The 14,050-nt window shown below is 35.8% G+C and overlaps 1 protein-coding gene across 1 annotated transcript; it reads right to left on the bottom strand.

Annotated features, from left to right (window-relative positions):
• Positions 1-749: 749 nt before the first annotated feature.
• Positions 750-5,951, bottom strand: LOC149410065 (uncharacterized). Its single transcript, XM_089648931.1, has 3 exons — positions 5,279-5,951; positions 4,568-4,732; positions 750-938 (listed from the first exon to the last, which is right to left on the bottom strand). Exons 1-3 carry the CDS (start codon positions 5,426-5,428, stop codon positions 750-752), a joined length of 504 nt encoding a protein of 167 aa, XP_089505057.1. The 5' UTR covers positions 5,429-5,951.
• Between the last annotated feature and the right edge of the window lie 8,099 nt (positions 5,952-14,050).

Raw genomic sequence — 14,050 nt, 5'->3', positions numbered from 1 at the left:
CTTATTCGAGAGATGATAGCCTCCATTCAAAGCTCTGGTAAAACTCTAACTCTGATTTGGATTCCTGGACATGTTGGTATCATGGGTAATGATATTGCGGATGCCTTGGCAAAACAAGGAGCGTCCAACCCTGTTGTTACCCTCGTAAACCACATTCCCCTATCTGACATTTTTTCCATCATCAAAGATAGATCCCGCAATGTTTGGGCAGAGTATTGGCACATTGCTAGTCAATCCAAGGGAGCCTGCTATGCCTCAATACAAAGAACTATTCCATCAAAACCGTGGTTTCAGCAATTCCCTCATTTTTCCAAAAAAGAAATTTCTTCACTCATTCGAATGAGGATCGGACATTGTTCCGTTCCTTCCCATCTTTTTAAAATTCACGTTGTTGACTCCCCAGATTGTACATTCTGTGGTCTAGAAGTGGGAACTTTAGATCACATATTTTTTGGTTGTCCCTCTCTAAACAAATATCCTCTCTTCTATCAAGCCTTATCTAAAATTGCCTCCCCTCCATTCAACATCTCATCTCTTCTAAGTCTGAACTCGACTCCAATTTTCATTATAATTTTGAAATTTGCCCATTTAAATAAAATTAATATTTAAATTCACCTTTCATTTCTCAATAATTTTAAATGATGGCCAAGAACACCCTTGAAGGGTGAAAGCCAGAAATAATGTTAAAAAAAAAAAAATATACTGTTTAATTTATTATTTATTTATATATTCTACAGTATATAATATGATTATTCGGTGTCAACAACAAAATGCAATCTTTTGCAGCAGAATTTGGTGAGGGGTGCCGGCAAGCCCGGCATAGCGGGTTTCTCCATCGGCCTGAACAGCTCCAGAGTGGCGGTGTACTTCCCAACCAGCTCCTTCGTCAGCTGCACCTTGTTCAAGTTGCATTCTAAACCGTCCACATTGTATTCTTGCTAGAGAAAACAACACTCATTAAAGTTACATGCTCGCAAAAATAAGTCATATTTATACAAATTGTTGAAAAAAAATATCATAATACACTTGGCAAACTGAGAACCAAAAAAACTGTTGTTTTTTTTTCAGTACATGTGAGTATTAATTTTTTCGGTAACTAAAGGGTTACAAAAACTTTTAGAGTAGGATCTACGCTTCGACGCATTTTAAGCGTTTTAATGCTAAGCATATTTTACAAGTATGTAGGTATATAAGCTGCAGATATTTTGTGTTTTTAGATTAAATAAATATTTGGTAATAACTTATCAACTATTAATATCAACTATTTTTAATGATTCTCTTATTAATATCAATATCAACTATTTTATCTTATTAATATCAACTATTTTTAATGATTCTTTTTGCAATTAAATTAGTAAAAAATGATATTTTATGGTACTAACAAAAAACTGCACATTTATAACTACAAAAAAAATTAACTCTTACAGAGCGATAGCACTGAAAAGCACTCAAAAAGTTAACTAACGGTTAAAAGACATTAAACAAGTTATTTTAACTTCCAGGTGACAAATTTTTTTCAGATGTGACCCAAAAAACACAAAATTCGGACTCGATTTACTCGAAAACGAATACTCAAATCAAAAAAAGTTGTACCACAAAATCGACTCCAATGTTTAGATTCGTTATGTAGATTTACCAGATTCCCGCTTGTACTACGAGTTTCTGGACACCGTGTATTGTGCCTACATGGGAGTAGTCCAATAACCCCGGCCAGTTTGCTTCCATATAAAGCTGACCACTTTTACTAAGGATTGTTTCATAGAATTTGAACAATTTGTGAAATTTCAATGTTTATTTTCAGGTTCCGTGTAATTCATATTAAAGTTCTGTTATTATATTATTATAGGCCATTGACAGAACTGAAACAATAACAGAACTTGAAAATTAATTTTTCAAAGTAAATTCCCCATGAATTCCGAGAGATTTTATATCATTAAAAATCTTAGGGGCTCGACACTACACAATCTCCCACTATAGTTTACACAAGGCTCTGAGGCTGTCCTCGGAAGCCAAGTTATCTCTGGGGATACTGTGTGGAGGGTCTCTTTAAGGAAGTTAAAGAATTATTACAGAGATGCATAAAAAACCATTCCAAACCATTGCAATCTTTCCTTCAAGATATAATGATTAATACCTACCCCGATTGCGTTATTAAGATTGGAGAATGGTTTGATGGTTTTGAATTGGTCCTAAAAAAGCATAGATATGCCAATATATAGACAGTAAAATTCTCATTCGGAACATACTATACTAGTTCTGAAAGTTATTCATTGGTGGATATAGTTAGGCAATTATAAGACTTGTAGCGATCGACGCTTCTAGAATAATACCAGATACCTACTGTCTATGAGCACCTACTTGCCGCTGAACGAACTACCTACGTCAATACAATTGCGAGTTTTACTAGGTACATTACGTGCATCCGCCAGAAGTTCTAGGCAACTGCCTAGGCATAATTTCAGCGCCATCGAAACATCCAGATTCAGCGAGTAACCGGCAGTTTACCAGCGGTCTCGCGAAGCTACTTCCGCCGTCGGCTTGGTTATATAAACCGGCCCGACTCAGCGAGTCAGTCAGTCAACAATTTTCAATTTGTTTGTCTCGCGAGTGACCTGCGCACAGGACCACCTACATACACCCGGCTTTGCACGGTTCATCAATGGACTCCTACGGGATCATCACAGCGCCCTGGCTTCAGCATCCCTGTCCAGCGCTACATCCACGCGCCTAGACCCCGAGGCATCCTCGCCGGTCTGCATATCCCACTCAACCGCCGACCAGATCCTTCGCATCTTCAGCTACCTTGTTTAGCACTGGAGCACCCGGAAGACCCATGGTCTTCACCAGTTCCTGACACATCCACGAGTCCGGTCCCAATGCGCCGTCGCCAACTACCGCATAGACCACTTCACCTCATACATCTGGTGTCATCGTCATCAGTCCCGAAGTCATCTTCCATGCTGCATTCTGACTCAATAAAAACACTGTGACCTTCAACAACCTCTTTCATTGTGTCTCCTCACCAGATACCCAAAAACTTATTGTCACAATATTAAAATTATCATCACAATACTTAGGTTCCAATTTTCGATTGGAGTTATACCCCCTGGTCCTGTTTTAACTCGACCTTTGGCATTTCATCTATCTGCAAATTTGTTTGTGGGGCCGTTCAAGTATTATGTAAGCACTGTAGGGGGGCAGGGGGGTCTTTGCTTTGCTTATTTTTGATGACATGGGGGGTGGGGGGGTCGAGATAGTGATTACGTCAGCACTCAGCAGTAGTTATTTTTTTTTACATATTGGCAACCCACAAATTGTCTATGTTTGAAAACCGAATACATATTCGGGGATTCCCACAAATAATTAATATGTTTAGGTACTCGCTTAAAAAACAGAATACATTAACAGAAAAATGCATACAGGTACCAATTTTTACGTAAGCATGGGAGGGGTGGTAAGAGCTTTGCTTACTTTTGGTGACAAGGGGGAAGAGGGGGTAAATAATTGTAATAAATCTGCTTACGTAATACTTGAACGGCCCCTGTGTTCCAATCCTGTTTTTGAAAATCTGCTGCATCCAATTTATTATTCAAGCAAATCTTACTTTGACTAGATGACTAACTTTGACTAGATGACTAACTTTGACTATAATCGGCAGCATCTCCTATCCTCTTCCTCTCCCCTTCCTTTAACACCAAATTAATTTTAATATATTAAAACTTCATTTTTAATGAACTTTAACATAAGAAACTTCTGTGGCTTGACTTCAGTTAACTTGTATATTTATATCTATCATTGTATATTATATAAAAGCTGTTTGTTTCTTACAAAATAAATAAATAATTCAGTGAACATTCTTTTTTCAAATGTGAAATCACCGTGTTTATTAAGACTTTCTTATCCCATTTTTAAATATATGGTACCTGCCTGCACGAAGAAAGTTTGAAAAAAGAATTGTCATTGAGATATAAATTTATAAATTTAATTTAGATTAAATTTGATAATATTATTATTAAGTTCTGCAAGTGTTTTAGTTTTTTATTATTGTGACAGCTGTTTCGGCAGACAGTTTGAAAATGGCCTTGTAAGCCGAAACAGCTGTCACAATAATAAAAAACTAAAACACTTGCAGAACTTAATAATAATATTATCAAATTTAATCTAAATTAAATTTATAAAAAAATTAAATGGAGTTCTACGAATTAAACACAAAAACAATAAATAAACTTTTTAAATTAAAAAAATGTTAGGCATATAAAATATATGGTTTATAATTAATTAGGTAGATTTTACAAGTACCTACTTACAAATCTTATGATTTCAGAGGAAATTTTTGTTTTGATTTATTAAATGAGAATTACAAAACATACTTTTTTGGACGCGAGGTCTACCATTCACCCAACTACTAGTATATCTGTATCTAGGAGCTGCAGACTAGAAGTGGCTGCGTGGGGCTAATGGAGTTTCTGAGCCCCTTGTGATGTTATCAAACAAAAAGCTAGCGTGGATTTGAAAGGTATAGGTGCGCTTGATATGGATAATGTAGTTAGGTGTCCAGTCGAGGTACCTTGTAGATGGGGCAGCGTTCGGGCGGCAGGGGCCTCAGAGCCCTCATGTAGGACTCCCAGTGGCTGCCTTTCTGAAGGATCTTGTCGCAGAAGTTCCCCACCTCGTACGACAGCACGCGGTGGCCGCCCCCGCCCGGCATCTGTCGGTCTATCGCCATTACGAGCTGCAAAGCAAGAGCATTACCGTTACCAACACCCGTCCGATCTCAAAATGACATGCCGCCCGTTTACTCAAAACTATAAAAAGAAGACAGAATTAATAGAGCAATATTCAAATTCAAGAACAGTAATTCATATTTGAATTTTATATAACCTATCGCAGACACGTGAAAATCACGGGATATTATAATTGTAGGATTTGTGGATCTCATTGCCTTTGAAAAACAAAAGTTGTCAATTTTCTTTACACATAATATCAATGATGTTACAATATATATAGACGCGCAGTAGAAATCTAGATATGTATATCTATGTTTTTTTAGGACCAATATGTTTCATACAAAAAGCCCGAAGATATCGATCTAGTGAAATGATCTTTCATGCAAAAAGAGTTAGACTGAGTGGTTTATTTATGCTGAGGATAGACTGTGTGGAAGAGGATTGGAGCAGGACGGGAAAGAGGCGAATGGGAAGGTAACGCAGCCAGGGGAGAGCTATTTCTAAATCCTGCCCTGAAATGTACAGAGTGATAATAATATATATTTTTTTACCTTGAGCGGGGGTGTGATGATGTCTGTCTCTATTGTAAAAGAACCTTGCAGGGAAAGTGCGGTAACACCGCCTCTGTAGACAGACATGTTGGTCGTGTTGATGTCTTTATTTTCGAAGCCGGGACAGTCAACAAACTTTTCCCAGTCCATAAAAACCGTTTTCTAAAACAAACAACTGTCATTTAAATTTTTACCAATATACCTAATAAGAGCTGTTAATCTAATTTTCCCAGATTTCCTAAACTAAACAATTAACAAAAAAAAACTCCCAGACCTACTCGTATATAACTAAAGTATTAAATAAAGAAAAGCTTTTAAACTCAATATTTATACACAAAATTTTAAAAAATGACATCGACTGTAACGAACTTCTGTCCTTTATTAACTTTAACATACCTTTGAGACGTACACGACATACAGTGCTATTCCACACGTTTAACTATAAAACAAATGCAGCATCTAATTCGCCGATTAACCGAGCTCTTCATACTCTAAATAATATTCGTCTTAACTCTAACATTGATATTTTTTCGGATTCTCTGCCCAAATTTAAACGTGGCATCATGTCAATAATTTAAACTGTTCAATGTGCATACATACAGACACACACACACACACACAAACACACCCTCATACATTACACACACCTATAAACTACACACGTCACCTGGTCATAAACATACCACTCAGCAGACATTACAGGGAAACATATCATAGGTACCCAACATGAAGTATCTTATTCCTGTATATTTTTTCATCTCTGTAAATCATGTACTGTTTGTTTCTACAATATAAAATAAAATAAAAATGATAAAATAAATTACCAGCGGGTAAAGTTCTTTAAATGCGTTTGTGGAATGAACTTCCATAAAAAATGTAAGGAATAAGGCAAACTTGTATTATAATTTAACAAACTAAACAGCGCGCCAACTAGTTCAGTGATGGAAACAACTCATATGGTCTCTTAGAAGTCGTATGGTGAGAAATATGATCCAAACTGTGTTAAAAAGAGAAAACACCGCACTTTGTTGAAGTTAACCAGAGAAGAATTAAAAAATGTACACTTCTGTGGAATCAAAGGTTTGGTTCGCAATATGAAACAAGGTAAGGTAAAAAATCCACTCATCCGAATGATACTCGTACTGCCCAAAAGCGAATTCAAAATGAATCCAAAATCCCATTGTTAGTTCAGTGGCATGCACAGAGTTTTTGATTAGGGTAGGAAGTATGAAAAACAGCAAATTAATTGATGTCTAAAATACGCACTAACACGAAAATTTAGCACTAACAAAGCCTCTCCTACAAAAATAAAGTTTTTTGTTTGCTGGTGAAAAAATATAATAAGGGTCGGGAATAAGCTGACGTAGCTCAGTGGTCCAGAGCACCTGACCGGACATCAGAAGGTGCGGGTTCAATTCCCGTCGGCTGCATTTATTTTTACTCGGAGATATTTTCAATTTGTATGGATATTTCAGGCAACTAATTATTGCTTATAATAATTTGTTATCCTTTGTGGTATGCATAAAAAAACCTTGTCTTATAAACAATAGTTAAAATTAAAAAATAAGAATATTTTTTTACTTTTTAATCTCTCATTGAACGCCACCACTGGTAAAAACTACTGCTTGGTAACTCCACATCAGCGGTTTTGAGATATATGCAAAAACCATACCTTTAATTCCCCTTGCCATAAACACTCAAACGTAGTAACTCAAAAAATGCTGATTTGGGAGTTACCTAGTTGCAGTAATTACCCCTTGATATGTTATTACTTACCCCTTTTGCTTTTCCTCCACGGGCAAGCAAAATAACATTAATAAAGATCCCAATCAATAATATAATCCGCCACATCTTGAATTCAACTGCAAGTCCATACCAAACGAAACTAAAACAAGAAGTCACCGTTGTCATCTATAAATGTAATAATATGTAGATACAATACAAATACTGGGGTGTCAATTCTCGAGTTTATTTGATAGAGAAAAAAAGCGAGAATAAATAATTTAAAAAAATAATTAATCGTTACTAATCCGACGAACTCTGTGGGGGAGCAGTTAAGATCCTCGACTTCATTTCCAGAGGTTGCGGGTTCAAATCTAATCAGTTTCTTTTAAATTAATATATATAGTATATTTGTGGCACATTCCAAAGTTCTGGTGAAAGACCAGCATTCAGAATTGAAGAGTTGTCCGAATTTGACCGGTCGGTGGTCGAGTTGACATCGCGTTTGGGTCCCACCAGGCGTAGTGTGTTCAATTCCTCGGCTGGCTAAGTCCTCCATTACAAAACAAGCATCATTTTCAGCTTACTGTGGTGGTAGTAGGAGATTTTCAAATATTGTCAGGTTATTCGTAACACGGGAATGTTTATCTTTCTTTAAAAAAAAAATAAAATAAAAAATAACACTAGCCATAGTTAGTGACCAGATCTGATTTGCCAGGTACTTCCTAACTTTATTCTTCTCCATCTCCTTGCTCTCCACACTCCCCTTTGGCCATAGTCCCACTGGCTTTGGGCATTTGGGGCTCTTGTGCGGTGTTCACATATATTAAAGATAAATGTAAAAATATGAATCTGATGTAAGATTGATTAATTACACTGAAGCAAAACATAATAATCTAAAACTATTTTTATTAATAGATATATATGTATTTAAAAATATTTTTTTATGGTTTCACTTAGGAATGAACCTTTTCCCCCCAGGGATTGGCTCTTAGCTGCTGTGAACTTTTAAAATGTCTTTTAAACTTGGTTTGTCTGAGGATTGAACCTTTCTCCCCAAGGACTCAGCAAAATGAGTAAACCACACTATCGAATGATATCGAGATTTATTTTGTATATTACCTGCTGTAAATTTTTATGTCATCCAATTCCAGAGTAATGCATGTGCACGCATGTGTGTGCGTGAGTGCCGCCAAAAGAATGCATCGTCATCTATCGTCGTCATCATCGTCGTCTATCAGCCGAATTTCAGCTGGATCAGATTTCGGGAGGTGGGTTAATTTCAATAAGACGATTCGTTCAAGAACAAACATTCAGCCAACCATTGCCTTTAGCGAACTCTATGTTTATGCGTAGGGTGCGATTATTTTAATGTGTGCTCTTCGGCGTTCAACGTACAACTGATGTCGTAGATTATTCAAAACATTTTCGAACCCTCACAGTGCCAAAAATATGGTCATGTGGTTTGTATCTAGCTCATCGAAATGATACCCAGATTTCGTGCTAGGGCAAGAAGTCGGTAATCCATTTTTATTTTAATATGCGACATCCATTGGCTTTTTATAAGTCTAGGATGAATAATGAATTCCTAGATGCTGCTGAATTCTTTTCTGTTTGATATTTTCATTTGAACGTTGTTTCGGCATTCTACACATCTTTTCATATTGAGTTATTGCACAATGTTTTTTTTTTGTACTTTTCCTACACTTGATTATGAAATATATAATTTTTGTTAAATGTTTCCATAAGTTACACCCTGTGTATATTTTTTTTCGATTAATCCGTAAATTATTGAGTTATTTTCAATTAGTAGATGGAGATTGCCGCTTTTGTTGGGTAAGATTGGATACTACCGGTTATGTTGCAAACACAAGCGAATTTTACCGGTATTGGAACTGAAAACACAATTTTTTTTTGGTTCAAGTTTTGTATGGGGCGGCCATGTTGAACATTACATTTCTGGCTCTCTGATTGGCCCAAACAAATACTGCCATTTTCGTTCTGTAATCTAACAGAGATTGACGTTGTTACTGTCATTTTTGCTCCCGAACCTGTGCACCTGTCAATGGTACTATTGTTTCTCTATCCATCGTCATATCTAACTCATTTTAGAACAATGGTAGAGATTGCCGTATTTGAAGAAATTGAAGTTTTACTCAAAAAGTTTCTCCTCTAAAAAAATTTTATATTCCTCCCATGAATTCATCAATTTTCCTCCACACAAATAGCACTAGAATAGTCTATAGTTCTATTATTTGAGCAAATCAAAAAAAAACCTTGCTAACCGACATGCCATCATTTATTATAATAAACAATGTTCCAGCATTAGGAATTATAATTTTTAATTAACAAAGGAAGAAAAAAATAGATTGAAAAGGCTCGATTGTGACGGAAATATGATTATTATTATTGAATAGATCTATAGATGGACGGACTATGTTTTATTAAAATATTGTGCAAACATATTCATGTTTATAAACAAATTATTGATTCCATCACGAGTTATAGGTACAATAATTCTGTAATCATAATCCAGGGGGATCAATGAGAGTCTGGCATCCCCAATTGGGGAGGTTGGAGGGAGTAGGAATTGAAAAGCGATGGGAAAGAGAAGGGTTAGGAAAGTACCTGGCTATTCAGATCCGGTCACTAAACATGGCTAATGCCATTTCTAGCAACGTTTCGATTCTAAACGTTGGTCTTTCTTGGAGGCGATACTGAGATGATGTGGATGCGATGGTTTCATGATAACGAATCAAAAACTAGGTTATATTTGTAACTATTTAACATAGTTTTAGTTTCATCACTTTTTATAGGTGTGTTGAATTGTCATTTTGATCGAGTTATCTGGTCACCAGATGCGATAGCTCGGTGGTTGGAGCAGATGCTCGGATAACAAAAGGTCCAGAGTTCAAATCTTGACCCTGAAAACTTCAGCTGTAGTCGTCACCACGACTTGTCCAAGATACCACACGGCAAAACAGATGTTCTAGCACAGCAAGGCACGACAAGAAAATGAATGGCGAGACATTAATATTTCAAAAACAGTTTTTAAATTTCATATATACTCAGAATTTTTCAATTTATTTGGATTTAATTGTAAAACAGAAATATTTCGATCTTCGAACAGAATACGCCAGACGTATTAAGTTCGTACTATGTGTTGATATTGATTGATCCATTGGCGATGAAAAATGAACAGTAGCATGGGAAAACAGAGAAGTAATTAGAACAAGGAATAAACACTTCATTACATTTATTGAAGGACCATAATATGTATTGAGTTCATACAATATTTATTACAACTATAGGATTAATTCAATAATATGTACAATATTCAATTTCTTTACAGAGTTGTGGTGCTTAGCAAAATTATTATTCTTATGTTTTCCCGTGACAAATTATTATTTATATTTAGGACCGCTGCGGTGTAAGTTTATACATAATTCATTAATAAAAAACACCTAACTTATTCTAAACAGTTTATAACAAGTAAATACAAGATCATGGGTATACTATACAAGATCATGGGTATACTATACAAGATCATGGGTATACTATACAAGATCATGGGTATACTATACAAGATCATGGGTATACTATACAAGATCATGGGTATACTATACAAGATCATGGGTATACTATACAAGATCATGGGTATACTATACAAGATCATGGGTATACTATACAAGATCATGGGTATACTATACAAGATCATGGGTATACTATACAAGATCATGGGTATACTATACAAGATCATGGGTATACTATACAAGATCATGGGTATACTATACAAGATCATGGGTATACTATACAAGATCATTCTATTCAATTATCATGGTGAAAATATATGGGGAAATGCAACACAAATTAAACTTACACAATGAGAACAGTACAAAAGACACAGAAAAGACTTGTTTTATTTTAAATAATGCTTTGGTGGGTTGAATACCGCAAAAGACTCCTGACTGGTCAGACCCAGTTGGACTATCGCATCAATACTTGGAATTGTGACGCTGAAGGATTGAGGAGAACGAGATAAGTGGGAGGTGGGCAAGTTCCTGGCTGTTGAAATCTGGTCATCAAATATGGTTAAAGCCATTTAAAGCAACGTTTCGACTCTGAATGATGTACTTTCACCATTGCAATACTGATAGAATCTATTAATTAGTAAAACATGATTTTTGTATTTGTCACCTGTCTATTTTCCGGTATTTTTAAAACAAGAAAGTAATATTACCCATTCTAAATATTTATTTGTCTATGGTTTGACGCACTTCAAAAAGCATAAAATGGAATGCAGCTAACTTCACGTCAAGAACTCCCGAGTGCTGTCATTCATTTTATGATTTTGAAAAAAACTGCAGCGTGCCACTTTTTTGCTGCAAAATACCAAAAAGTCAATATATCACATTTGTTGCAAAATTCCACAGCTTTTGATGAAAAATAACATCGCTTTTCCCAAAAATCCCATCAAAATAACACAATAATAATACAATACAACCAATGTAAACTATTATGTATATAATTAGAGTTTCAAGAGGTTCCTTTAGAGTGGAAAGATTCCCGGTTTCGAATAAAATGATATTATAAAACTACCCTACCCCACCTCCATCATAATAAGCTGAAAATGCTGCTTTTGAAATGATGGAGAACTTAGCTAGCCTAAGGATTAAACCCACAACGCCTGGGTGGGAACCTGGCGCATGTGTCAACTCGGGCACTAACTACTCGATCAGTTGGAATATTGCTTTGTTTAGTGACCAGATCTAACAGCCAGGTTATCACAAATTTCTAGTTAAGTTTCGCAAAATACCCAAATTTTGACAGAGCTACGTGACAGGGCCTCCAATAAGGCAGAAATTACAATTGTAACTAGAATTTTTTTTATTTAATTTCACTAAGGGCCAGTTTTTTGACAGACTGTTACTTATTTTTATCAATAGCTCCACACAGGTGGCCCTGAGAAAAATAATTTCCCTCAGGACCTATGTTAACTTTGGGGATGCTGTGTGGAAGGGTCTTTTCAAGGAGAGGAAGTTCAGGGAAGGAAAACGGTATGAGGGGTGTGTAGGAAAATGGGTCGAGGAGTGATAGATGTACGAATCCATCCCACCCGAGGCGGGGCGAGGATGGGTCGAGAGAGAGTCCGGCTGGAGAGGTCAAAGGGTCTCCCCCAACCAGTCTCTCCTGATCCAGCTCGCTACGCAGCAGCAGCAGATGCATCCGCTGCCAAGACCCAGAAAAACCTCACCGGTCACCCCTGCTAAATCACTGACCAAATGTTTTCAGTGACCACTCGGTTTCGGGGGCGGCAGTACTTATACCCGCGAGATGTCTCAAATCAGCTCCATTTAGAATATTTCGACATGCATAATCAGTTATTTCAGTCCGTATTAGATTCTGTTCATGATTCGGTCATGCTAGTCGGCTGATCATAATATGATAAACAGCTCAAAAGGGAAGAGAAACTGGACCTATCAAGCACAACGGTCACATTGTTAACACATTGTCGTCGGGACACGACCTTTGCCGTTTTTCGTGAACTGTCGGTCAACTGCGGGACACGGTAAATGCCGTTTTTGTCGACTGTCGGTTTTTGGCGGGAAACGGCATTATATAGGTTTGTTATCAGCGTGAAATACTATGATTCATAAGTGGAATGGGCTCTTCAATTAGGCGAGGCAACCGCAAAAGACTCTTTTTTTGACAAGAAGCAATTAAACATATAAGTTATTGAGTGTGCGCCTTCGACCTTAGGCGACACTGTTCAATTTACGCGATCAGATTTCACACATCCAGCGATTGTAAAATTGCGGTCATGACAAATATATATTATTATTTATTATATAACTATATGATATGAATAAACATGTTATCTTTTACTTGGAATTTTCAAACATTGAATGCTATTTACTGAATTAATATCAGGTTTTATATTCAGCTTTGAAATGTGGTGAAATTACGATGTAATCAAAGCAATTATAATTTATTTTTGATGATCAAATGTCATATATGATTTCTTTGAAAATTTTAATCGAAAATATAATTTGGTTTAGAAATTGTGTCAATTTTAGGAAAGCGATATATTTATGCGCTAATCACGAAAAACACCCGCTATAGGCTAAAGTCTATTGTTTGAAGCGCCCGACTACAATGTGTTAAGCTCGTCAGCTGATCACAATTTGATCAAGACCTAACACGACCCTTAATAACCTAAAACATTAAAGATGAAACTGATTTGTGACGATGTCAAATGTGACTAAATAAACTGGCCCTGAATTCACCTGCCCAAACAACAAGAATGTTTATGTCTTTTTTATTTGTTCAATTTGTATTTAGGGGGCATTCAATAAATAATTAATTACTAAAAATAATAGTCATTTTTTTTAAACAACACTACATTATTGTGATGGCAATGGGCTAAACGATCATTTCAGTTTCATCGGAAATATGACAAATGAATTATTTATCAATTATTATTATGTATTATCGAATCGCACGGAAGAAATTTAATTTGATGAATAATTCATCGTGTTAAATACAAATTGCTATGTAAAGTATAATATTTGAAATTAAATTAATCAACAATGTTATTTTTTTTTGATTTATCGAGTTTCATGTGATTATAAAATTGAAGCATTCGGTTCGAGCTTTGACAATTTATCCCTAGCGGCAGTACAAATGTTAATACTAAAACTCGGACGGGTTACCAAAAAGTCAGAAAATGTAAATAAATAAAAACCCATATTTTAGGCTAATATATTGTGGTAATAAGAATTAACAGGTTATTTTTCTCGTTTCTTAAATTTTTCCTAGTTAAAACTCCTAAAACGATAAATCGCAGTGATTATAGCTTCATTAGTTTAAAAATTAAGGCTGGGTTGTAAAACTCGTCACATTTGATGAAGCATCGAATCAACAATCAGCCGTTTTCAAATCAGGATATTTTAACAGCAATGGTTAAATGGTGATTTTAAGGACGGGTTGTTACGGAGAAGTTAAATTTCAGCATTCATTTTTAAGTTCTGTGAAAGATTTTTTCAAGAT

Source organism: Hesperophylax consimilis, chromosome 28, assembly GCF_061612785.1.
Source record: "Hesperophylax consimilis isolate HC1 chromosome 28, BYU_Hcon_1.0, whole genome shotgun sequence".
Taxonomy (NCBI): Eukaryota; Metazoa; Arthropoda; class Insecta; order Trichoptera; family Limnephilidae; genus Hesperophylax; species Hesperophylax consimilis.
This window is presented reverse-complemented; position numbering and strand designations above follow the sequence as displayed.